Genomic DNA, 23733 nt, shown 5'->3' with positions numbered 1-23733 from the left:
TGCTCGAATGATGGGCGTACAGAACAGTGCGGTGGAAACGGATAGTCCGACTCGTTTCTTTGTAGCAAAACAAAACCATGCTATGTCCTGGCCGTGTCACTGCCGGTCGCAGGATTCTCCGCCGCAGCCTTCGTGGAGCTCGGCTTGTTTTACTCCCCGTTCGCGGTGACAAGCGGGCAGGACGGTGCGGCATTTTAACGGGAAAAAAGATGACAGAATAACAACACAAGGCACCGAATCCAGCTCCGCGTAACCCCGATCACTTGTGCTTACTAGTTTAATTCGGAGGACACCCGTGAACCCGCACACCCGGACAACGCAGCCACTTTGGGAGGATGTGGATGAGGCGCGTCATCTGTTGGAAAACGGAGCAGCCGGAGCGCACGGAGGTCTGTCAGGACAGTCACATCTGAGCACATCCAGAGAACCTGAGCCACTCCGCCGCCATGGAACATTTAATATTTCATATTTTCTGGTGGCGGGCTTTCAAACCAGCCCGAGTGTGAGGGTGACAGTTGGTCGCCCCCCCTCCTCTCTCACCGGGACTTCGATGAGAGAGGAGCCGCTCGGTGTCCGGTTTTAGCTGCGGTTAACAATAGCTGGAGCGCTCGGGGCTGTGACATTTGGCCGCTCGTCACCTTAACCTTTCCCGGAGGTTGCCTTCAAATTCACGAGTGAACTATCGGGTTTATTTCTACTTATCTAGCAACAAGAACGTCCGGCTGACGCGCGGAAAAGTCGCGGTTCTGAGACTCCGTCGGCGCGTTTGGAAACTAAACCTCTCTTTTTGCTCGCTTTTCGGGTCTTTGCGTAAACCTGAGTGACCGGAGATGATCCTTGAGTCGCCGCTACTATAATCAGGTGTCAACGGAGCCTTGAGCTCCAGGGGATTTGAGTAGATTATCTCCGGACTGCTATTTTGCGCCCCCGGTCACACTCGTAGCCGAACTTAGCGGCTTTTCTTTTGCAGCCGTTTCCCTGCCGACCCCTGGAAATCCCAGCGGGGACATCTGTTTCAAACCCTCGCTTTTCCCTCTGAGATGGAGCGATGAGGAGTTTGGATCCAGGTGCGAGGATGCGGCCCCGCTGTCCCCCGCGGGAATGAGACGACCTTCCAGCTCCGTGTAGTCGACCACCGCCACCGCACCTGTTCTCCGGTCACCTGCCGTCGCTCTGACCGGGAAGAGGACCCCCCCCACCGCAGCGAGAGAGCAGCAGAGGTCACCTCTTTCCCACCCATTCTGATCATCCACCGGAGGATGAGTGAGCCAGGATGCTGCGCTTCCCCGTGAAGAAGATCAGGAAGCAGTTCAAGCTCCTGCTGCTGCTGGTCCTGCTCACCTCCGCCGTGTGGTTCACCTACCTGCACATAAACCAGGGCAAGACCATCAAACTGCACTTCAACTACGGAAAAGGTAACAGATTACTTTCATGAATGAATTCTGCTCTCTTTACAGTCCCTTTCAATGAAATAGTGCGTGTATTAAATCCAGCTGTCAGGTTTTGTCTGAGTTGATCAGTATTGCACATGAAGCCGCAGAGACGCTAATCGCTGCAAACATAAAGTAAGTGGATGAATCTTCACATCTGGTGCTCGGAAATCATGGCTTATTCCCAGAAATTATGACTCATTTAGTCGATATGATATACAGAGCTTGTTGAGAGCAGAAGGAAGCACAAGTTGGTAATTGCTAATGACTAATGAAACATTACATTTCTGCGTGGGTATTTTGCTAAATGTTGTCACGTTGCGATGCTGTTGTGGTTGCCATGTGCAGCAACGTGACAGGATTCCATCAACAATGGCGACACCCCCCCCCCAAAAAGTTCAGCCTCTCGCCGCATGTGAAGATCTACTTTCAGAGACAAGTTTGAAAGCGTCACCGGTTAAACACACCAGAAACCCTCACAGAGGCGCCCGTTCTGGCATCAGAGTCGTAGTGGTGATGCGACAAGTGAGGGTAGGATGACACTATCACACGCCACCGTGGTCACAAAGAGCTCCCGCAAACGTCTCCCCAGAAACGACTCTTCTTCTCACACACCAAAAGAAGGACCAGATATGAAGCAGCGGCACAGAAAGGCAGCGTGTCTTCATAAATTACCAATACCTTCCTTCTCCAAGGAAAGCGGAGAGCAGCATGGTGTCGGGACCAGGCTGAAAGCCAGAGCTCCACCTTGATCATAAATAATCGAAGGGCTGCTGGTGAAGGCTGCCTCGGAGGTCACCGCCACGCCACTCAAACTTGGAACAATATCAGGGGTCAGGGCTGAGCGCCTGTTCCAAATTAGCACCTGCCTGCCGTGCGCAGCTTGCGCGCCGACTGAGTGAATATTATATGAAAATCATAATCGTTAATGAAACAAATGCTGATTAAAGGTGACGCCTTTCATCGCCCACTGATACACGATACATAAGCCGATGGGGTGTTCTGCCTCCTGCAGCTGTCTGTGTAAGTTGATCCTCAGTGATGCACGTGCCTGCGCACGCACGCACACACACACACACACACACACACACACACACATCCTCATGCTCATTATTGAGAAACATACAGCCATGGCCTTTTCCCAGACATAAGCCTAGCTGGTGATCGCTGATAGCGGCTAAAGGCTAAGTGCGCTCACTACGGACAAGCCCATTTTCATACTGAACCCAACATTTAAAAAGTAGATGTCTCTAAATCATTTGATCTTTTTTGGGTTTCTCTTTTGTGTTCACGTCATGTTAATGTGAAGATCAACCACAGAAGACTCCAGCCAGAGTGTAAGTTCTATATAATTGTGCTTCAACATGACTCTTCTGATGAGGAAGGAAGCCGGAAGGCCGTGATGTTCTGGCCTGAAATTGACTATCCTCCATTTAGCAGGAATCTGATCGGGTCAACTCACTTAACCTCTTTTGAATAACACGTCCCTTCTCACAGTGAAGGTTTCTAAGTGAGATGTAGCCATTATGGAAAATTGGGCTCCATGAAGTGTGTAAATATTCATATCAAGCTGGCAGAGTTTTAAGTGTCTTTTGTGTTTCTGGGTGCTGAAGCAGCGCAGGTTGTAGTGGGGTAAAATATCTTTTAAATCATCATTTATTTAAAAATGAAATGAGGACATGTCTCATTTGCATTTGCTTTGTCCAAACGTTGGAGGAAATTAGATTAATGACAGCTAAATTTCACCGCTGAGCCGGCTCCCTTCTCGCCAAAACCGCAGCACAGTGCGGAAGAGAACTGTGGAGAAATGTAAACGTTCTGGACGCTAAAGGCCGAGGCGGTCCATGATTGAGGATTTGATTGGCGTGACAGTTCACAGCGGGATGATTTCTCCTGTCTAAGAGGGGTTTTATTCGACTCTCCTTCGTGCTTTATCGTCCTTGACTGGGACAACGTGACGAGAGAGAAGAAACCTGAACCTTGGACGCAGCCCGATCCACCAGCGTCAGGAAATGAACAGCGGATGTGTGATTACGGACGCTGTTCTGGAGTCTGCCGGTTAAAGAGACCAGAAGTTTTAATGCAAACAAGGCAACCAGAAGTCTGACTGTAGCGAGTTAGCGGTCAAGAATAAAAATCACACAGCAAATATCAGCATTTGCACGAGTGTTTAATTGCATTAATGGACAATGATTTTAATATCTCAAATGCACAACCATGTCTTTAATTTACATGAATTCATTTTGGTGTGAACAAAGCAAAGGGCCTGTTGACCTCGTCACTTTATGGAGCTCGACTGTGCCATTTATTAGCATCTGAGACGGCTGCGGGTAACTTGTGGGTTTGAGTATTTATTCATCTTTTTTTTATTGCGAAGGTAGCTGTGGTCACCGTGATCACAGGGAAAGCTCTAAAAGATATTAAATAGCTTGCACACTGGCCAGATCAGATTTATTTCATCAGAATTTCAATGAGTAGTGTGTTGGCAGGCGGCTTTGCGCCGCATATTAGATGGGGGCCACATCTACGTGGCCGCCCAGTTGTACAACAGCCCCCTGTTTACAAGTATACTGAGGCGGGGGGAGAAGCATACAGGCCTCTATTGAGGAACTTTGATTACACACGTGGAGGCTCATGTGAGTGTGCATTTTCCTCACCACCCCCACAGAAACAAGCACGTGCTGCACACCTTTCATGTTGTCACCCCTCGGAAACGATGAAGAGGAGGTCAGAGAGGGTGGGTCTCAGGAGCTCCGACAGACTGGCTGCCTGGTTGCCTATAGAGACAACATATAGGAGAGGAATGTGTAGCTGGTGAGACGCTCCAGAGCTTCTCTTATCCAAAGTGGTGCGATAACAGGGTTGGTGCGAGGTTGAATGTGCTGAAAATCCACTGAGAGATTAAACCAGAGGTGATGTGTGAAGTGGTGCACCTGGGTATTGTTGCGCTGCACCATTAAGCACAGCTTTGGCTTGTTTTTGCACCCTAGCTACAGCTCTCCCAGGCTGCCTCGCCGTCATGGTAACCGTGCCCTCCGATGTCACCTTCCCTAATTTTAGATCGCGGGGATCTCATGGACGTCAGCTCCACGACAACTACAAGTGCGCTAGCGGGAAAAGGTTTTTTCCTCTTTATTCACGCTGTCAGCTACCCATGAGCAAGGCACACTTGCATCAGTGTTACGTTGACAATGATCTTTGTAAGAACGGCAAATCCAGACAGCCGTGTGACCTGCTTCCACTTAGGGATCCATGCTTTTATATCAACTCCTGAAAAGAACAGGAAAACAGGTCTTATCCAGAGTAAATCTCTAAGGATTCAATTGTGTTCTAATTTCTTTTGGTTTACTTTAGTCGCACTGTTTACCTGGCTCAACAGAAATGTTTTAATGCCACTTTTTTCCAGGTAAATTGTTCCAGATGGCGGCTTTTACAGGAACTGGAGGTTTCCGAAATCATCATCTGCGCATCTAGTTTAGCTGTTTTTTGGACAACCTTTGCTCCAGAATCTGGAGCAGATAAACTGCACTGTGGGAGTCCCTCCTGTTGAAGCCACTGTGTTTAAGGCTCCTTTTCTTTAAAGGACGGTGTCATTAAAGCGCATCTGCATTGTTAGCCTTGAGTCTGGGAGCAGGGACGGGGACTGTCAAGAGCTGTAACCCTGAATCAGCCTCGTTTGAACGGATAAATCTGTCTTCTGTGTGTGCGTATGAGAACTCTGCATCCTGTTCATAGAAGCTGACTCCTCACCTGACCCTCCATCACAAACCCACAGCCATGATTTTTAACCTCTTCCCCATCAACACACATATCTAGTACTTCACAACAATAAAGAGGTTCATGCACATGAATGACAGGGGTAGGAGATGAGCAAAGGCGTCCTGTCCGGAGGGTGGCAACCCCGGGGCTGATGAAATTTGAGTTATGCTGCCTAACATGCCGCCGTCGTGGTACCAGCTCTGCCGATGAGAGCGCTGGCCCTTCGCCACCGTTTCGCCGCAGGAGCTTTCTGTGTGAGCGAGAGTGAAATGGAGTGATTTAGTGTTAAAGAGGGAAACATGTACATGCGACGTGGCCTGCTTTTCCCCCCTCTCTTCCCAAAGTGTATGTGTGTGTGAGCGCACACCTCCCCCAGTCCCGCTGCCGTCTGCACTTTGGCCCCAGTGTTTAGCCGAGCAGAAGAGGAAGCAGCTGAATGATGGCACTGTCTGCCCGCTGGCAGGCTCCCCGTGAGTGTGGGATGAGCATTTCGGGAGGAGGGCCTCCCTAAAGAAGGACACCCTTCTCACTCAACAGGTGGGGCAGGCAGCAGGATGCAGCGGCCCCCGTCGGGGGGAGGTGGGGGGACGTGGCTGTGACCCAGTCCCAGTCCTCCAGGGTGCATGGCGTAATCTGTTTGGACACAGAATGGCTGTTCCAATTCATGTTTACGTTAGATCAGTTGCACCGAGGAAGGCCAGCTTAAAGGGTGGTGTGTACCAGTGCCCATCCAGAATGAATCCAGACTAATTTCTTGAAATGGAAACTGTTGGGATGGATCATTCGCTCTCTGCAGGGGGGAGGACACAGAGGCAGAGCGGTTTACAGAGACGAGAGCGAGCGGCTGGAAGAGAGAGGACCAAGTGGAGGTGATGTGATCCAGGACTTTAACAGTTTCCCCACATGAACGCAGGCTTCTGCTCTCCAATCCCTTCCAGCCCATCTTCCCACTTTGCCGAGGGATTTTCTTCTGGACCGGGGCGGTAACAGCCTCGGCGTTGCGAAAGTGATGCGGGAGCTCAGTCAGCCATCAAATGGCGCCGTGTCTGTGCACAGAGAGAGAAATGTCCATCTGTAGTACACGGAGAAGGTCACCGCTCGCCAAGAAGGACGTTAAAGTCAGACGAATCAAGTGATTTAGCGTTTGATTTGAGAAACCAGCAAATTCGTGCTGCTCCCCTTTGTTTTTCTCACTTTGACCCTTGAAAGTCTTTGCTCTCACTTGGATGAGGCTCAAAAACAGCTAAATCCTGCCAGTCACCTTCATCACTGGATGAAGGGAGGAGTATGCACCTCGTCTTCCTCTTGTTTAGCATCTCAAAGTCCCGCTCGCCAGCCTGATTAGCATGAGAGCTGCGTTTGCGCTCTATAGATCGTCACATTCCTGTTTTCCCCGTTGTGACCGATCGCGAGGGGAAGAAAGGCTCCCGTTTATTTTGCAGCACTGTTTGTGTTTGTACAACTGTGCATACTTGCTTTGAGAGTTCCTCAGCCGACGTGCGGTGAATTCCTACACCAAACGCACGATATTTCTCTATAGTTCACTCTTTTGGTATTCACCCTGCCGTATATACGTTGGGTGTTTGTTCTCTTCGTTCCGCGACCTCATCCGCACAATACCGCCATGACTGTAAATGATTTTATCTGTGAAATTGCGTATTGAGTTTCGTTGTGTTTGAAATATTTTCTGCGACTTTTACTGACAGCTTTTCATTTATTTTTGGTGACTGCTGGGAAGGTTGCAGGCAAAGGAAGTTTATTACTTTAGCTGTCACAGAAAGTTCAGTGATTCGAGTAGACTCAACAAGCATGTGACACTATAGATAGTTCTTTTTATTTTACTGCACTTCTGTCTTATTTGGTTTCTTTATTTACAATTCTGGGGCAGTCAGAGCTGTATCAAATAAAAAAACAGGGATGTTAGAGCTTATAGGCTGTAAACTAGGACAAAAACAAGCAAATTATCAAGCAGGTACAATCTGTAGCATCCGTATGTTGTATGTTTAAACACCAAGTTGCCAAGGCAACAGTTGTGGAATTGCTGTACTTAAGTGTTGAAATACCAGCGTCTCCAAATGCTAATTTTCACGTCATAAACATGTTTTCACCCGTCGTGAACAGCAGCAGGTCTGTCGTTAAAGGACAGTTTGTCTGTTTTAGTGTGCAGGGATGGAAAAAAAGTTGATGAGTGATGGAGAGATAAATAGCATTAGACATGTTAGCGGCAAACATTCGTCCGTGATGTTCAAATTTAACTAAGAAAACCGCTTGAAATTCTACGATAGAGGATTGATGTGGAGCAGACTGCGGTATCTACCTGCCGTGGATGTTTTTGAGAGGTCGGGTTTGTTGTTCACCTGTCAGACTGTCGGATTCTGCTTTAGATTTTTTCCCTCCTACTTGGTCGCTCCTGTTTGTGCACCCAAGTGTCGTGCAGGCACCTCCCCCCTGCTAGCAGCACACCTTCCAAATATTGTCTGCAGCTTGAGCCCAGAACCCTGCTACTCAGCTCAGTCTCCAACCAGAGCCTCAAGCTCTACTTTTACAAGCAAAAGTGAAAAAGAAAATTTTATAACTACGCCTGATGGAGCCAGTAAATCAGAGTTTAAATTGAGTTTATCACTCGTCTGTTAGTGTAAGCCTTTAACTTGTTATAGTGTGGGAATTTTACAGCCTGGTTTTACAGCCTGGTTTGACCCCCCAACCCTAACTCCATCTCACATTTGTGGCGTTGAAACACAATCTCAACATCGTTTGAGATCTGTAAAGACCAGATCGATGCTGTGCACTGGCCAAAGCTGTAGGTTGCACTAGCGTGTCGGATTTATAGAGAAGTCCATGTCAGGGACCAGCATGAGGTCCGAGCAGCATCTCCACTAACGCTGCAGCCGCTGCCCATCTATCAGGATTACAGGGAGTGTTGATTACAGAGTGTATGGGTGGGTGAGAGGCAGGAATTGACCCTGGACAGGTCACCAGTCCATCACAGAGCACACACACCCATGAGGTCAGTTTCTGAATCAGCCTAGTGTGTATGATTCTGGTCCGTAGGAGGAAACCGGACTAGCTGGAGAAAACTCGCACAGACAGGTGGGAACATGCAGAGCACACAGAAAGGGTGTGAGCCCACGTGGTGAAGATGTTGAAGATTTATGAAGGCAAAATCTCTTATCAGCTCAGGAAAAAAGCAGAGCAGAAGGTCACAGTCACACATTTTTCAGAAATGTTTCATAGCCAGATGAGGGGCAGCCGTGGCCGTGACACCGGTATCACTGATTGGCTCCTCAGCTGGCTAAACTGGGGACATCACAACCCACATTTTCTGGATTTCTTTACACATTCAACCATGTCGACCTTTACCAGGAATAAAATATTTATGAGCCAAATTAAAGGGTATAGCATTATCTGTGGGTATCATCTCACACATTCGGGGCATCCATCATCATTTGACAGGCAGCTGTGGGCATTTCCACATCTGTCTGTCAGCTCTTAGCGTGCACGGCACGGTGAAAATGTTACAGGTGTGTGCACTTTTTCCTCATTTATATGCTGTGAGGGATTTCTATTCCGCTGCTATGGATGCATTCCTCCTGAAGTTGTGGCGGTCCCCACCTGCGGCTAGACTCCGCGCGCACGCGGACGCGCACGCACACACTTTGAACCTGACTCTGGGAGTTCCGGCTGTGAGGAGAATTGGTGCAGGAGACATGACAAATGGGATAGCGAATATCATCAGATTCCATTTTGCCTGAGAGATTTTTACAAATCAGCCTCAATTTAGACCCTGCATATTCTAAACCTTATAAACCCGTGAAACCACATGACACTGGGCTTTATTTCCTTCCACAAAAAGTGTGTTTTCAGAGAAAAAGCGCGCCCACTCCCCCCACCCCATCTGTAGCTATCTGATACAGTCAGCTGAATGTCCGATGCTGGACGACGTTCACGTCCCCACTACATTTCTCTTAAATGAAAAATAATCCAGATGTGCACTTAAAATCAGACTTAGATTATTTGCATGTCCCTCATGAACACTGTTAAAAAAAACCCTGGCTGCTCAACAACCAGTCATACTGTACGCTGCCATATGTCGGCCATATTGCCCTAATGGCATCGCCATCCTAGCTTTGCGGTCGGTGCATCCATTTAGGAAATATCAGGACTGATAAGCTGCAACCAGAGAGGCAACATGGTTGTAATTGTCTCCAAATGTGCACATACCTTATCTGCTGTCCAGACTGCAGCCAGAAGTGCTTTGAAAGGGCCCCAATGATGCCAGGCGAGTAGAAGCGCTACCATAAAAGGAGCACACGTTATACACATTACTGTAGTCTGAGCGAGAAGATTTATATATGAGGCCTTTGTTACTCTGTAGGTTTTGTGTGTGTGTGTGTGTGTAAGCTCTTCCATAAATGACTGGAACTTTTTGAAGCCTGCTTTGTGTCACCTTCCTGCTGGCTCACCTTCCCGTCCACAGGTCAGCGCGTTGAGTGGCAGCTGAGTTTGGCACCATGTTCCGGTACGATGATCCATATAAATTTAAACGTAGAGATTCCTGTACTCCACGAGCCTCTTAGCAGATGAATTAACCTGCTTTCATGCCAGACAGTGGGGGGGCCGGGGAGGGGGTGCAAAATTTCAGCTTTTCACAGTTAAATATGTAATGACAAGAAGGAACATTTTGGATGAACAAACGAGGGGAAAAAAAAGTGCAACATGAAAGAAAATTCAGAACGACGGTAAGCGCATCAATCCCGGGGGGGGCGGGGGTCAAGGATCAACCTGTTGATGCTGTGGGACAGCCTTTCAAACCAATCAGATTTGTGCTCAAAACAAGAAGGACAGGCGAGTAGTTAATAGATTTATATCAGTGAAAGGTGTGTTGTTAAAGTTGTGAAGGGGTGGTTACAAGCTGATGACATTTTCTGACACTATTTTCATCCAAAAATGGGAACGGAACACTGAAAGTACACTGGGCTCATCAGGAGTGAGTCATGTTTGATCAAAGAAAGTTCTTACAATGTGTTCCTAATTTAAAATACAAAAGCTGGTGACAGAACTGAGAGGACGGTCAAATAACGTGTGAAAATAGGAAATTTCAGGGGACGTCAGATGAGAGAAAAATGATTTAAAAATGATACATTTTAATATTATTCTGTGGGTCACATTAATTTTCCACTTTTGGTTGGTTGATTTATAAGCCTATGAATGTGCGTTTGAACAGTCGTCGTGTATCGCCTGTGTAATTGTCCAATCAAGCCTTTAGTGTTTGAGTGTAGTCTCCAACTGCTTGTTGCTTTAAAACCCACAAATGATGAACTGGTTAATTTGTTGTTCTGTCCGGATCTCAGTAAGAAAAACATGAAAGGCGTTGAGTCTTTAAAGCTTTTAAAAAGGAACCACCGGCGAAAGACACCCCTCCAGCTCCTTCTTTTTAAAACCGTGCTCCACGGCTGCTCTCTTCTCTCCCATGATTCCCTGCAGTGTTTCCTCTGTAAATGTCTCTGATTTCACTAATTGAGAGTTGAGGCTGATTAGGGTGTCAGAGGTCTTTAGGGCCTGAGAGATACATGTAGCCCCCAGCGCGGTCGAGATGCTGTATGGATGCGCGAGCGTGCAGTCATGCGCTAACTAGCATTTCTCCCACAGCCATCTGCGAGCTAAGACGTCGGGACGCGAGTCCACCCGAGAATCCGTTTAATTGGATTACCGCGTGCATACGTAGATACGTGCGTTGTTGTTTCTGAGATTAAAAAGTGACATCAGTGTTTTTGCTTGCTGTTCGTCTTTTTGTTGTTTCAGTGCAAAGCAAGGCGCTAATTAAACACTGAACACTCACTGTGCAACAAAAAAGCACCTCCTGTTACGGTAACGCGCTCGCAGATGTTCGGCAGTGTGCAAGGCGTGTTTTGATTCTGGACCAGAGGTTATGACGGTTTTGTTCTCGTTACATCTGGAGCATTTGACTTTCAGTTTGGGAATCAGAGTTTTCCTGAAGTCGTAATCCAGTTTCGTGAGTCACCGTTCTTTGCCCTTGATGGTTTTCCAAGCCGAGGAGCAGCAGAATCCCAGAAGAACTGCACGCTGACGACACTCCGGATGACATCCTGACAACTGCCAGTTTCAAATCTGGGTTCCTGACTCATTTTGGGACATGGAACCCTTAATTCCTCACACACCTGCTACATTGGGCTTTGTTTGCGCTTTTGATGCCATTTAATTCCGACCCTCGCCCAGATCCCCGCTGAAACCCCGCCGCGGAGCAGATCTGTTTGTCCGCTTCTTTTACGGCTCAATTCCTAGTTTTCCTTCAGCTTTGCACCGAGACGTGCGTCTCCGAGTGTGTCTGGTCCTCAGCGGAGCCGTGACTCACACCTTGGCTCCGAACACAAGCGCTTTGGCATCCGCTGGTGGGCGTGCGAGCGCGATATTGAAACGCGCAAAGAGTTGGACCTCTGATTTCCCCTCTGGGTATGCCCTCTGGCCCCCGTGCCGCCATCCCACACTCGCTCACATCGGGTGGCGTGGAAAACGCGTCATGGCGGCTGTGGGAGAGGAAGGAAGAACAGATGATGTAATGAGGGAGGAGCACAGGGAGCGCACAGTGACAGTGCCCACTTGTGGTTCCTTTCCCTCGGGCCTTTCTGCGCTGGAGGTTTTTAGCTTCATCCTTTGTGCTGCTGAAGGAAAAAAAAAGATGCTGACCCCTATTTTAATATATAGATGTATATTATTGGTGCACACACTGAGTCAATGTTCCTGTCCTACTGTGTATATATTTAATAGTGCGCTGCCTTATTGATTAGGGCACAGAGGGGGGCTGACAAATTGATTAGCTGATGTTTGCAGGCGGATGAAGGTTGATGATGGAGCGGAGCAAACGTTTGGGTATTTTCCTATTAGTCTGTTCAGGGAAGCTTCCTGTTGCTTCACTCTCTCGGTCCTTCGGTGTTACTAATACTCCCACGGACTTTTTGAACACTATGGAAAGCCGATGTTTTCTTTTTTTTCTGCAGCCGAACCGTCAGACCGCCCTTGAGAATTCCACTATCGGCAAATCTCACTGGAAAAACCAAGCGGAGTGACATTCCTACATGCTCGGTTCCCTTCGTTTCTTCTTTGAAAGATACGAGACTTGTTTTTGCGCATCTCGCCTTGCTCCGGGTTCGACATGGGTGGCGTGGAAAACAGCGGCTTTGAACAACATTTCAGATGAGTCAGGCCTTTAATGAAATCCCGCACACTTCAGGCCCGCGTGAAGGCGTGTGATCTTCCAGAGATAGAACACAGATGTGTCCCTTTACAGTCAACAATAACTGCATGCTAAGAAGCACTGCAGGATCGCAGTATACAGATAAGGGGGGGTTGAGATCTGCCCGGCGCCTGTTACAGTCACTTGAACCACGGTGGCGCTGGGCCCATCTGTAATGTTGATCGTTTTCTCTCTCTCTCTCTCTCTCTCACACACACACACAGACACACAAGCACTTACACACACTGGCTGAAATGAATGATTACGAAGGTGTAAGGTTTTTAAAGTCTAGACTGGAAGCCTCAGGGGCTCGGCTCTGTCTCTTCTCTTTTCTTTTCTACCAGCCTTTATCATTTATCCTTCCCTCCTTCATGAGCCTGTTGTCAGGGGGGTTGATAGTGGCTCTTTGAACTGTGATGACAGGAGATTTGCCCCATTCTGCTCCCAAACCTAATGTGAAGATGCTTTTTCCTCCTCTGTCCTTCTTCTCACCATCTTCACTATAATCCTTGATTTTGCCTTTGTGAACTGTGCTGTGACTTTCCAATGACATTGCACTCACTTTCAGAACCACGCTGGAAATGAAACGGCTGATTTCCAAGATTCTTGTCACGAAGACCGCATGAAATTCTGGAATAATCAGCGTCGTGCTGAAACTCAGTATAACAATTTTTTTGGAAGCTGCAGTAGTCTACCACTAACTTTTTTCTTCCTCTGACCGTTGAACCCATCCATGGTGATTGCCCGCGCTGTTCATGGCTGCACAATAGGTTTGAGTGGCACCGTGAGAGTTGGAGCAGGATTAGACTGAACCTCCAAGGGCTCTCTCCAAAGCCTCTTTTGAGTGTTTGTGAATAGAAACACAACGTCCTGAGATTTTTCGCTCTGCCTGGGAGGAGAGCTGTGTCCTACATGCTGTTTGCATGGTTTTGTTGGGTGTTTTTTATAAAGAATAATAGCACGTTTTAGCCTGCCTGAACAGATTTGACTGGATAGTCAAATTTGTGTTCCCTCAAAAATCACCCATTTCACTTTGCTGTGAACATCTGGAGATGTTGTTCTACTTCAGGCTGGGGAATCATCCAGTCTTGGCAATTGTGGCTGCGTGGTAATTGGCAGCCTCGGCCGGTAATCATGCTGTAGAGCCATCTGATAATAATAGTCAATCTCCTCTTCTTGATTGTCTGAGTTCATTTCATTAAGATGTCCCCGCTCTCGTTTTTACAGTGAAGGCATCGTGAGAGGGCGGGAGCTTCACTAAAGGGTCAGTCGTGCATGACGAGAAATTACCAGGAGGAATCGTTTTGCCACCCTCTCATCGTGCACGCGTGTGCAGATTTTGGGCACGAATGGCCGTGCATGCGCGCATCGCAGAACCTGTGCGCCTGATCCATCTCCTGAGAAGTTGACCTGGTTTCTGTTGTCAAACATTAGCATGGTCAGGGGTGGTGAGGAGGTTCTCCATTCAGCCAGAGTGCAGAGCACGCTTGACAGTAGCGCCCCACCATTAGTCCCAGTGATGAATGCTTCACTGTGCAAGAACAGATGGGTGGAGGCTGCTAAAGATGGAAATGGTGTTTGTTTATATGCATTCATGCTAGATTTACTGGGGGAATTCTCCAGGGTTTATAGTTGTGGAAGAAAATGTCATTTTATCCAGTTAGCTGCACACAAAAAATGTCATCTTATTTTGTAGACTCCAGACTAGCAACTCACACCTTCTATGATTTGAAGGAACAAAACAACTTTCACTTTTTTGTCTGTGTTCGAGTGCTTGTTTTCAGTCCCACTTTAGCGTTCTATTGTCACTTCATGCACGTGTGTTTGAGACGCTGATGTGTGGGATTTTTACCCAATCCCGTCACGGTTTCCTGCGGCCGGCGTGCTCCTGCCTGTCTTTTGGTGTTACTCACGTCCCCTGACAGCCCAAAGTAATTTGGTTTGTGTTATGAGTAATAATGCTGAAGAGGGCCAGAGTGTGAGCGCTGCTGGCCTGTTGTCCTGACTGATAACAATCATGTTTTTTTGCCTCTCTGCATTCCTCATTGATGCTTGTTTTCGCTTGCTTTGACCCCGGTTGCTGTTGGGGCATCCCTTCCCATCGAGGTCTCTTGTGTTTCGGCACCATCAGGCTCTCTGTATGACATTTTTTGGTAAAATATTCCCCCCAAACATGTCCTTGTGCCCGTCTTTGTCCACCCTCTTATATTTCCCTCTTCTCCTTCCTCTGCTTATCCACCCACATCTCGCCACGGTAACGATGTTGACTGAGCTTATCTGTGCTCCAGTAAACATTTGTTTGTCTGCTGCCATCCTGCTGGTCTCCATCTAGCCCTTTTTACCCCTCATCTGCTGTCTTCACCTCCCCGCACTCTCCTCCGTTCTCTGCTTCTTTCCAATTTCCTTTCCACAAATGAGATGTTGTCCAGAGAGGAGTGTCTATTCCTTATCACCAGCTACCGTGAAGGTATTAGGGAAGGAGAAATGGCTCTGAATGAAACAGAGCTCTGGTGGATAAACACAAACACACATGTGTGTTTGTGGGTGGGTGGGTGTGTGTGTGTACGTGTGTTTGTGTGTGTCGTGGTTTGATTAAGGCCAACCTGAATCCAGAGGCACTATTTCAACTATTGCCAAGAGGTTATTAGTATTTTAGCTACGACCTGCTCTCATTTCAAACTGCTACTTTGTGTCCTTCCTCTGGTCGGGTCTCTGTGTTCAACCTTCTCCCTCATTCAACAAATGAACAAATGCTTTTACAGCTCCACAGGTAAAACCTACCTCAGGAGCAGGAGCCTCACGGTGAAGCAAAAGTGGAAATATGAGCATTAAGGACCACAGACATGCAAATATAAGACAGGAAACGAAGCAACGGTTGAAAACAGGGTGAGATTTTCAGGTTTAAACAAGCTCAAGACTCAGGAGCTTGTTTTTCTGCTTCGCACTTCAGTAACTAGGGGCTTCTGTGCCTCTGGGCCTCTCATGTCAGGATGGTTGCCCTGGGTGATGCATCCTCCTGCATTGTGGATGCCCAGCCTCTGGTATCCTGAGAAGAGAGGGGTATTAGCCTCAGTGTAATCAGTAAACACAGTATTCTTGGTACTGTTTCAGTCAGCTCCTCTTCAGGGTTTTGCTGTCCATCTCTCCTCATTCCTCTCTGTTCTCCGCACACCCCGTTCTCCGTGTCCCTGTTAGTATAGCAATTTTGATGGCAGAGTGACGCTAGCGCCGTCTGCACGTCCTCAAGCCTCCCACACGACCATGCTGTCTGCAGTTACAGTGGAATGCCTTCTGTCTACGGTGCATTTGTTCCAGATAGCAGGATTTCACTCAGCCTCCTCAGCGTCGTCCTCAGCAGTGTCCTCCGTCTCCCCACGTTCTGAACAACCGAGCGGACCTTTGACTCACATACTGATCAGGCTGTAGAGAGCTGTTAAGCTGGACTAATGCCCATTAAAGCGCATTCGATCAATAATAAGTGAAATAACTTCAAATACTTGAAAACAGAGAAGAGATGCTGCTGCTGATATCCCATTTGGGTTCATGACCTGTCACGCGGCTCCTACCCTGGACATGTGAACAGGCCATCACAGGACACACACCACGCACTCACAAACTCATGTCGGGCCAAATTAGATTATCCAAACACCAAACAGTTCTTCACGTATGACAAGTTAAGCTCCTGTTAGAGGCAGTTCAGCTTCGTGCCACTTGACGTTTGCCCTGGGCAGCTAAACCGTGGCAAACCGTGAATCGTCCCTCAGTTATCCAGTCGGCATGAAAAAAACATAAGATTCCTGCAAATCATCTGAAAACAAACAACACGCTGCGACGCCAAAGCATCCTTCAGCCGGGCTGCTGCCTTATCACCCACAGATAAACAGAACGGATGAGACACAGCTGACACGAGCTGGACTTTATTAAATTTAACTCTGGAATCAGCTTTATTGGCGATTACGCAACAATACTGCCTGGAAACATCACCGCAGGGCTACATGTCAGGAAGAGTCTGGGGGCCCAGGCTTGTGCCTGCTGGGCAAAGTAGACGTGAGAGATGTAGAAGAGGCCTCGCTCAGACCCGGTGGCCATTTTGTAGAAGCTGCAGATATATTTACTTGTAAATATGGGCGAGGCTGGAACATTGTGAGGCAGGAATAGTAATTGACACTAAAGCAAGGAGAAGGCCAAACCAGTCTTAAGTTAATGACTTAGTATGAAATTTGAATTATGTTTGAATTATGCATATTACAGATAAAATTAAAAATGAAACCTCATTTCACATCTGGAATTAACTATCATAACAGAAATGGACATACCCCAGAGGGGGTATTCCAAAGATTTTCAGAGGTTTAATTACTGCCTGGATTGTTTTTGCCCTGAAGCTCACCGATGTGACTATCCAGTCATTGACTCGGCAAAGGAACGACCACACAAATGCTCTATTCTACAGATGCACTGCAGCTTGAATGCTGATGGTGCAGCCGGAGATTGAAGCCGTCATTACTAAATGACCTGGTTGTACCGGATTGGTGGGAGTTTGGATTTGGATTGCACAACCCGAAGAAGTAACAGCCGCGGGGTTATGCTCAGGTAGAAATGTGAGCGATACAGACCACAACCACGCAGAAACAAGGGGAAGAAAATGCAGCAGTTGAAGAAGAGAAGGCGGGGGGGATTCTCAGGTTAACACAGGCTCACCTCAGCAACAGGGTGTCTCTCTGCCTCTGGCCCTCACCTGTCAGGATGGTTGCCCTGGGTGATGGATTTAAGCACCCCGTCCTTTTGAAAGGTGGATGCACAAACTCTGATATACTGAGAGAGGAGGTTATTAGCTTTAGCGTACTAAACAAACACAAAGATGGTAGAAAAAAGCAAACTAGATTCCAGTTTCTCGCTCCATTTTTATTGCTTTCCCCTGCCCTCTGTCCCTGCCTACCGACTGTCGTGCACAGAGACCTGACACACTTCAGACCCGCTGTAGCTCACTTTCATCCCGCATCAGTGTCCAGTTCCATTGTGGTTTCCACACAGGAGCCCAGTTGGCTGCATTGATTTCCTGATGGTCCACCCTCATTCTTGTCATCTCCCCATACACTCGCTGCGTGACTTACAGCTAATGCTAACTACCACAATAGTGACAGTGCATGGGAATTACATGGTGATATGCCTCCAAATTTGATATATCTGTTTAAATTCTGGTCATATGTGAATGCTATAAGAGTTTGGAGTGATTAATGATCAATCTTTTTGTACACAATACACAGATTAATACTGGTTATAGGCTCACAGAGGAGCAGACTTCTCCTTTACATCCTGTGGGGTTGATATACTGTACATCCGTCTCATTTTTCTTTCCAACTCCAGCCATCGTCATGGACACCCATGACAGGGGGGAGGCTCTTCTCTTTCAGCGTGCTTCCGCGGTGGCGGGAGGACAGCCTTAAAGGAACATGCTTGAATAATTTACGGCAAACAAGGATATGCAAACTGGCCGACAGGTGCGGGAAACAACATGCAGGCAATTGCAGCAGCTTGTCTGGAATTAATTGCCTCTCTTCTCCTGCGTCCTTTGTGACAGGTTGAGGGTCAGCAGGGATTTTCACTCAGCATAACTAACGTATGGCTGCCGTGGGACTCAGCTGTTTGTCTGGGTTTTAATTTAATTCAATTTGAAGGTCAATGCGAGCATGAACATGTGAGCATTATTATTGGCTAAAGAGACAGTACAAGATATAGCTAACGTGGAAACAGTGTGTGTGTGCTCGTCCTATATACGTATTTAATTAAAGAGTGATCCTGTTTACTCAGCCCACTCATAACATGTGCTGTTGAATTGAATTTGCATCTAGCACCTCGTAAAGTCTTTAATTGCAAAGTCTCGCTAAAATTGGATCCTTCATTAGAGAAATGCTGACGAAGCAGTTCCTTTCGTACTGATAAAAAGATTCTTGTATAATGAGGTTTCTGCAATTATATCCTTATTAAGGCACGGCCGGATACCAAAACTCTGCAATTAAATGAATCAATTGAAACGCTTGATTTAAATTGAATTGTGGTAGCTGGTGTGATACGTGAGTAATTAAACGGAGAGAGGTGCAATATTGTCAAAAAGGTGCCGAACGATGAAGCCACACCACAGTAGTCCATCATCCTCCTCCTCCTGTTTCATACCATCGCTCTTCTCTTTCCTCCATCCTCCTTTCCTTTCTTTTTCCGCATTGTACTCCTTCATCTTAACCCCGACAACATTCCTCTGCCTCCATTCCTCTTTCGGCTCACAGCAGATGTTATCAGGAAAGCAATGATTCCTCAGGAGGGCAATGATCAGATACTCGGCGGAGGATAATCGTCACACCAGGGTTCTACACAGAAGCAATATTCTTATTAATCACTGCCATGTCTGCAGAGAGCGATCGGGGGGAAAGGGGAGAGAATTAAGGAAGCATTAAAGGTGTGTAGGAAGAGCGGGCGTGTGTGAGAGAGGGAAGGATGTGGTGAGGGAGACGGAAAGAGAGTGATGGTGTACAGAGCGAGGCTATTCAGAGTTCAGTGCCGTCTCCAGTGTTTTCAGCACTTTAAAATGCGGTTTCCTCTGTTGCCAAGACTACCCCCCCCCCCTAATTTCTCATACTTTCAAGTTGGTTGTATAAAAGTTTTCACCTTGCACTCTCTAAAGTTCATCCCTGGAACTTTCTTTCTTGATAAATTGTCACAGTGCTCCAACAGAGGTTTCAATACAGCGCTAACGTGCAGTGTTAGCTTGTTAACTTAGCCTACCTGAGCCACCACTTCTGCCTCTGTTTATTTGTTTACACAAGTGCACTAATGAGCGTGAGGGTCGGGAAGCGTGCGCACCTTCATTCCTTTACTGGTGACACATCAGCTTTGGCAGTTGGGACTGTGTAGCTGCTCTGCGCTGCCTTGTTAGCCGCTCTGCTTTGATTGGCACAGCTGCCTCACTGTGTTACATTGATTGCACTTTGTTCACTTTTAACCTTTCGTGATGCTGCGCTACACACAGACACACACACGAGTGCATCCACGGATGAGCACGTTTGGATCCTTTCCCTCCGCTTTGGTCCTTCGCGCCGTGCCTCCCTCATGATGCGCCGTATTACCGAACATGAACGCACTGTTTCACTTTTGGACTCTTGTCTCCATGGCAATGCAGTCAGGGGATAACCTTGAGGCATCTAGACGGCCAGTGGAGTTTGTAGAATCTATGGACAAGGGGGCGGAGACAGAGAAAAGCGGGACCGCCTCGATTTGGTCAAACCGGCTGGCAGGTTGGGAACGAATCATTTTTCTCTGCAGCCTCATTGCAAAATAAAAATACAAATAAATATCAAGCAGGAATTTCTAAACTATTCATATCAAACGTATAGTTTCAACAGTTGGGAGAGACCTGAAGCAGTGAAAAGAAAAATCCAAAAAACCTGAGAGCTGGTTGGATGCTAAACATCATTTATCGGATTACCAAGAGCGTGAAATTGATTTTAATCCAAATAAACATGTTTTTCTTCCTATTGCCACAGGGATTTTGTTCAGGTCCCAGTCAGAAAACTGACAGATGGTATTCACATCTACAGGCTGCTGTTCCTTATAATGAGAATTGTGAACATGCTGATGCGTTCCTGGTTTTAGAATCATCCTGCACTTGACTTGCATCCTAAAACTGATCCATAAGAAAGCACGCTTTGTCGTTGGGAATTTCACTCATTGAAACTCATCGTGTTACCAAGGTGATAAAGAAAATTTGGACTCTACTCGCCTGTCAGTGTCTCTTGTAGCTTCACAGTCTCACTTTTGACCGCAGCTCTGTGGGAGTATTTCTTGGCTGCTTTCAGAGATGGTCGCAGCTGAACCTGCTCGACGCCAGAAGCTGTCAAAAGCCGTCTAACTGCTGCGTGTCGTCCCACCTCGACCGACGTGAGGTGAAGTCCAAGAAACTTAAAGCACATTCCCAATCTTCCGCAGTCCACAATTTTCCCCACCAGCCTCCATTTGTTTCTATTTATCTTTTTTCTAAAGCCTTGTTATATCTTTTGTCTTAATATGCTGGCGCTCTACTCAGACGGGGGTTGTTAGAGCCGAACTAAAAGGACAGGGAGAGCAAAGCTCGGGGCCAGGGCCCATTCATCTGTTTCACAGCAGGTCTCCACGCTGCCTTGTTACTGACTGACTCATGACACAGATCAGCGGAGTTTATTTGCCGTAATTAGCCAGCTCCGTTGTGTGAGGAGCGCGCGCACACGTACTAGGGTATCGGGCCAAAAAGTATCATTAAGGAACTGCTCCATGAGTTTAACACCCTCCATCTCTTTGTGTCATTGCTTGTAATGTGATGCCCGATTAGGGGGTAAAAAGCTGAGGGTCATTAAACTTTATAAGTGGCATATGCTGCTTTTAATATAGCGTGGGAGGAAATGAGAGCGTGAATTAGCCGAGTGGAAAATGGCTGATTGATCACTGACTGGTTGACTGAGTCCTTATCCCCTGTTCGCGGTTCAATCCACTCTCGCAGCATTCCACTTCCTCTTTTTCCTCCACCCTCTTTATACAACTGCCCCCTCTTGTTTTTCAGTATTTGAAGCAATTTGTATCCTGTTCCCCCAACAGAGAGATAGATTTGATATTAGCACGGAACACCGGCGCAACCTCACAGGGAGAGCCGCCTCCGGCCAGAAGGGGAGATCAGTGTGCTGTGATTGGAGGGATTCAAGGCTGTCGGTAATTTACACAGATCACGCTGTTGCTGAGCGCTAGTTTACTCTCCTTCATCTGCTCATTCTTCTCAAAGATGATCTCTTATCATTCCGTTCTGTATCCACCCATACTTTTAATCTCTTACTAAAGCCTTTTAGTAGACTGTAAAACAGGTTGAAGTAGCGGTTTTCATTTACATGGACGACGGATCAGCTTAGTGAGTATGACTGGTGTTTGTATTGACAGTGTTTTTTTGGTATTTTGTGTTGTTATCCGAGAAACAGCCGCCGTCTTGGGTTTTTCAGTTTGAAAAAGAGAAATATAATGAGGCGACGGCAGAAAAACACACCTTGCCAGTGAGAAAGGTCAGGGCCAGATGGCTAGCAGGAAGGCCGCAATATGCAAAAGCATGTTCAGAACCGCTTAATCAAATGTGGAGGCAGCTGCAGCAAACCAGGCCGCAGTCGTGGTTGACATCATTCTCGAGCTCAGTCTTCAGTTTGTCCAGCTTTGTGTCAAAGGAGAGGAAAGCTAGCACTAAATGTAACTGCGTGGGAGTATTTTCATACAATTAGGCCCTCTGATGCTAGCTGCTGAGCATCATTCGTATACAGAGATACTTTGGCCGAGGAGAGCACCATAGCAACCCCCTCTTTTTTGGGGATTATCAACAACTTTCAAGGATAAAACCATTTTAGAAGAAATAATGACTACTGGCAACTATAATGAATAAAAGTCATTGATTGAAAAGAAACATTTTGACGGTCTCAAGATAAATATGCTAAAGGTCGCATTGCTCTCACGTGCTAGCTGACCTTTATTATACATTATTAATTATCTCTTCCCACGCAGTTGCTCTTCACTGACAAGAGAAGAATTCTCATCTCTGCTGCTGGATTGTCTCTCCAGAACATATTTGTTTCCTCCAAGGTCACCTGCAAGGGTATCCAGTGCAATAGATGACCCCCACCTTCCTCTGGTGATGAATAAGAAAATGGATGGATTTTTAATTTCTGGGTTCCGTACTCATCTTCCATTCACCTTTGAGCAGCGTCTGCCGTTTCTAACCTTTTACATTCTGTGATTAATATTCCCCTTTATCGTCACGCCGTCTCGTCGCTTAACACACACACGCACACATACACAAACATTAAAACGCGGCCGTCAATCCTGCTCGAAAGCAGATCAATGCAGACTCATATGTGCTCTGACAGCTGCTGTCGGCTGAAAGCTTAAAATGTCACCGAAATAAAAAGGCACCTGGTCAAGGTGAACCTGCAGCTCTCAGGCAAACGGCCACTTTGGTCAGTTTCCTCTTGTCTTTCTCTACACTTCACACCCACGTCATACTCAGAGAAGTGCAGCATATAGCCCTGTGCTATACGCTTAATCCAAAAATGCACTAAATTGTTCCAGAAAACTACAAATGGAATAACATTTTTTACCTTTGCTGTTTTGAGCACGTGTAGAGTTCACAGTCCACATTAACCCACCATGAGCTGTTCTTCAGTCCATTACAGCCTGTCATCACATATAGGAACAGGCGACCTTGTCGTGCTTTCCTGTTAATGTTTAAACTCAAAGATTAACAGGCAATTTTGTCTTGAAATTTCTTATTTTCTAACTGGGCCCAGTGAATGAAGAATGAACAATATAAACCTAGAACATCGAAGACTGGACTTCTTTCCTCCCTAGATAGGGAGGTGTTTCTAGGGCTCTGCTTACATATGCAGTTTGTACTTTTTGTCCCTAAGAAGTCTTTATTATCTCGGTTAGAAAGTGTTCGCCCCTGCCCTTAGGGGACTCTAATGTTGTCTTTTGAAGTGTGGAAGAGTTTTAAAAGTGAATCCTTTGTTGAAGTTTGACTCCCCTTTTTATTGTCATACCCATGCTTCCCTGGGTGAAACTCAAACTCTAGTAATTGTTTTTATCTTGTCTGTTTTTAAGGGTTTTGATCTTAAAAGCCAGTTTCTGTCGCCAGAATATTGATTTGTTTCCTTGTGTAGGTGTCTAGTGGAGGAGGTTTTTATATCCTTTTGCTAAATACAAAACCTCTGCTAATCTAAGCGTGGAGGTTGCAATCAAAAATGATGTGACATGCAGAGATACTTCCAGTACTTCCTTGTTAAAAGCTGCTTCTTTCCATTTTAGCCGTGGCTGTGAAGTCACCCTTGCAGGGAGTCAAAGTTGGAACCAGCTATGGTTCGGTGTTTGCCGTCTGATCTGAAGCTTTCAGGGACTCTGAAGTGCATGCTTTAAAATGTCCAAGCTGAGATGGAGCACGCAGTGGCGCTTTTGCTGTGGAACGGCTCTCATATCCACCGTCCTTGTTTCTGTACATTCTGTATTTCTGTGTTTGACTGAGGTGACCTTTCCCGTGCACACACAGCAGAGTACAGAAAAATAGGACAGGGCTACAGGCTCAAATGTGATTTTTATTGACCGTTAGCTACAAAACAGTTGGGAGAGTAACACCTACACAAATTTGTCTCCGTCTTTCCTCTCCTGGACACACATTCATGTATTTAGTAAAGCTTATTCCACCTAAGTCAACCCACTCAGACTCATTGTTAAAGGGACACATTG

At 46.8% G+C, this 23733-nt stretch overlaps 1 protein-coding gene across 1 annotated transcript in view; it reads left to right on the top strand.

Annotated features, from left to right (window-relative positions):
• b4galnt4a (beta-1,4-N-acetyl-galactosaminyl transferase 4a) overlaps positions 1 to 23733 on the top strand; it is a 79507-nt gene continuing 55774 nt past the window's right edge. The window contains 2 exon segments of the mRNA XM_057050890.1: positions 1 to 389; positions 971 to 1415. Coding sequence (XP_056906870.1) covers positions 1274 to 1415 — 142 coding nt within the window. The 5' untranslated portion in view covers positions 1 to 389; positions 971 to 1273.

The sequence above is a fragment of the Takifugu flavidus genome, chromosome 13 (genome assembly GCF_003711565.1).
Source record: "Takifugu flavidus isolate HTHZ2018 chromosome 13, ASM371156v2, whole genome shotgun sequence".
Taxonomy (NCBI): Eukaryota; Metazoa; Chordata; class Actinopteri; order Tetraodontiformes; family Tetraodontidae; genus Takifugu; species Takifugu flavidus.
This window is presented reverse-complemented; position numbering and strand designations above follow the sequence as displayed.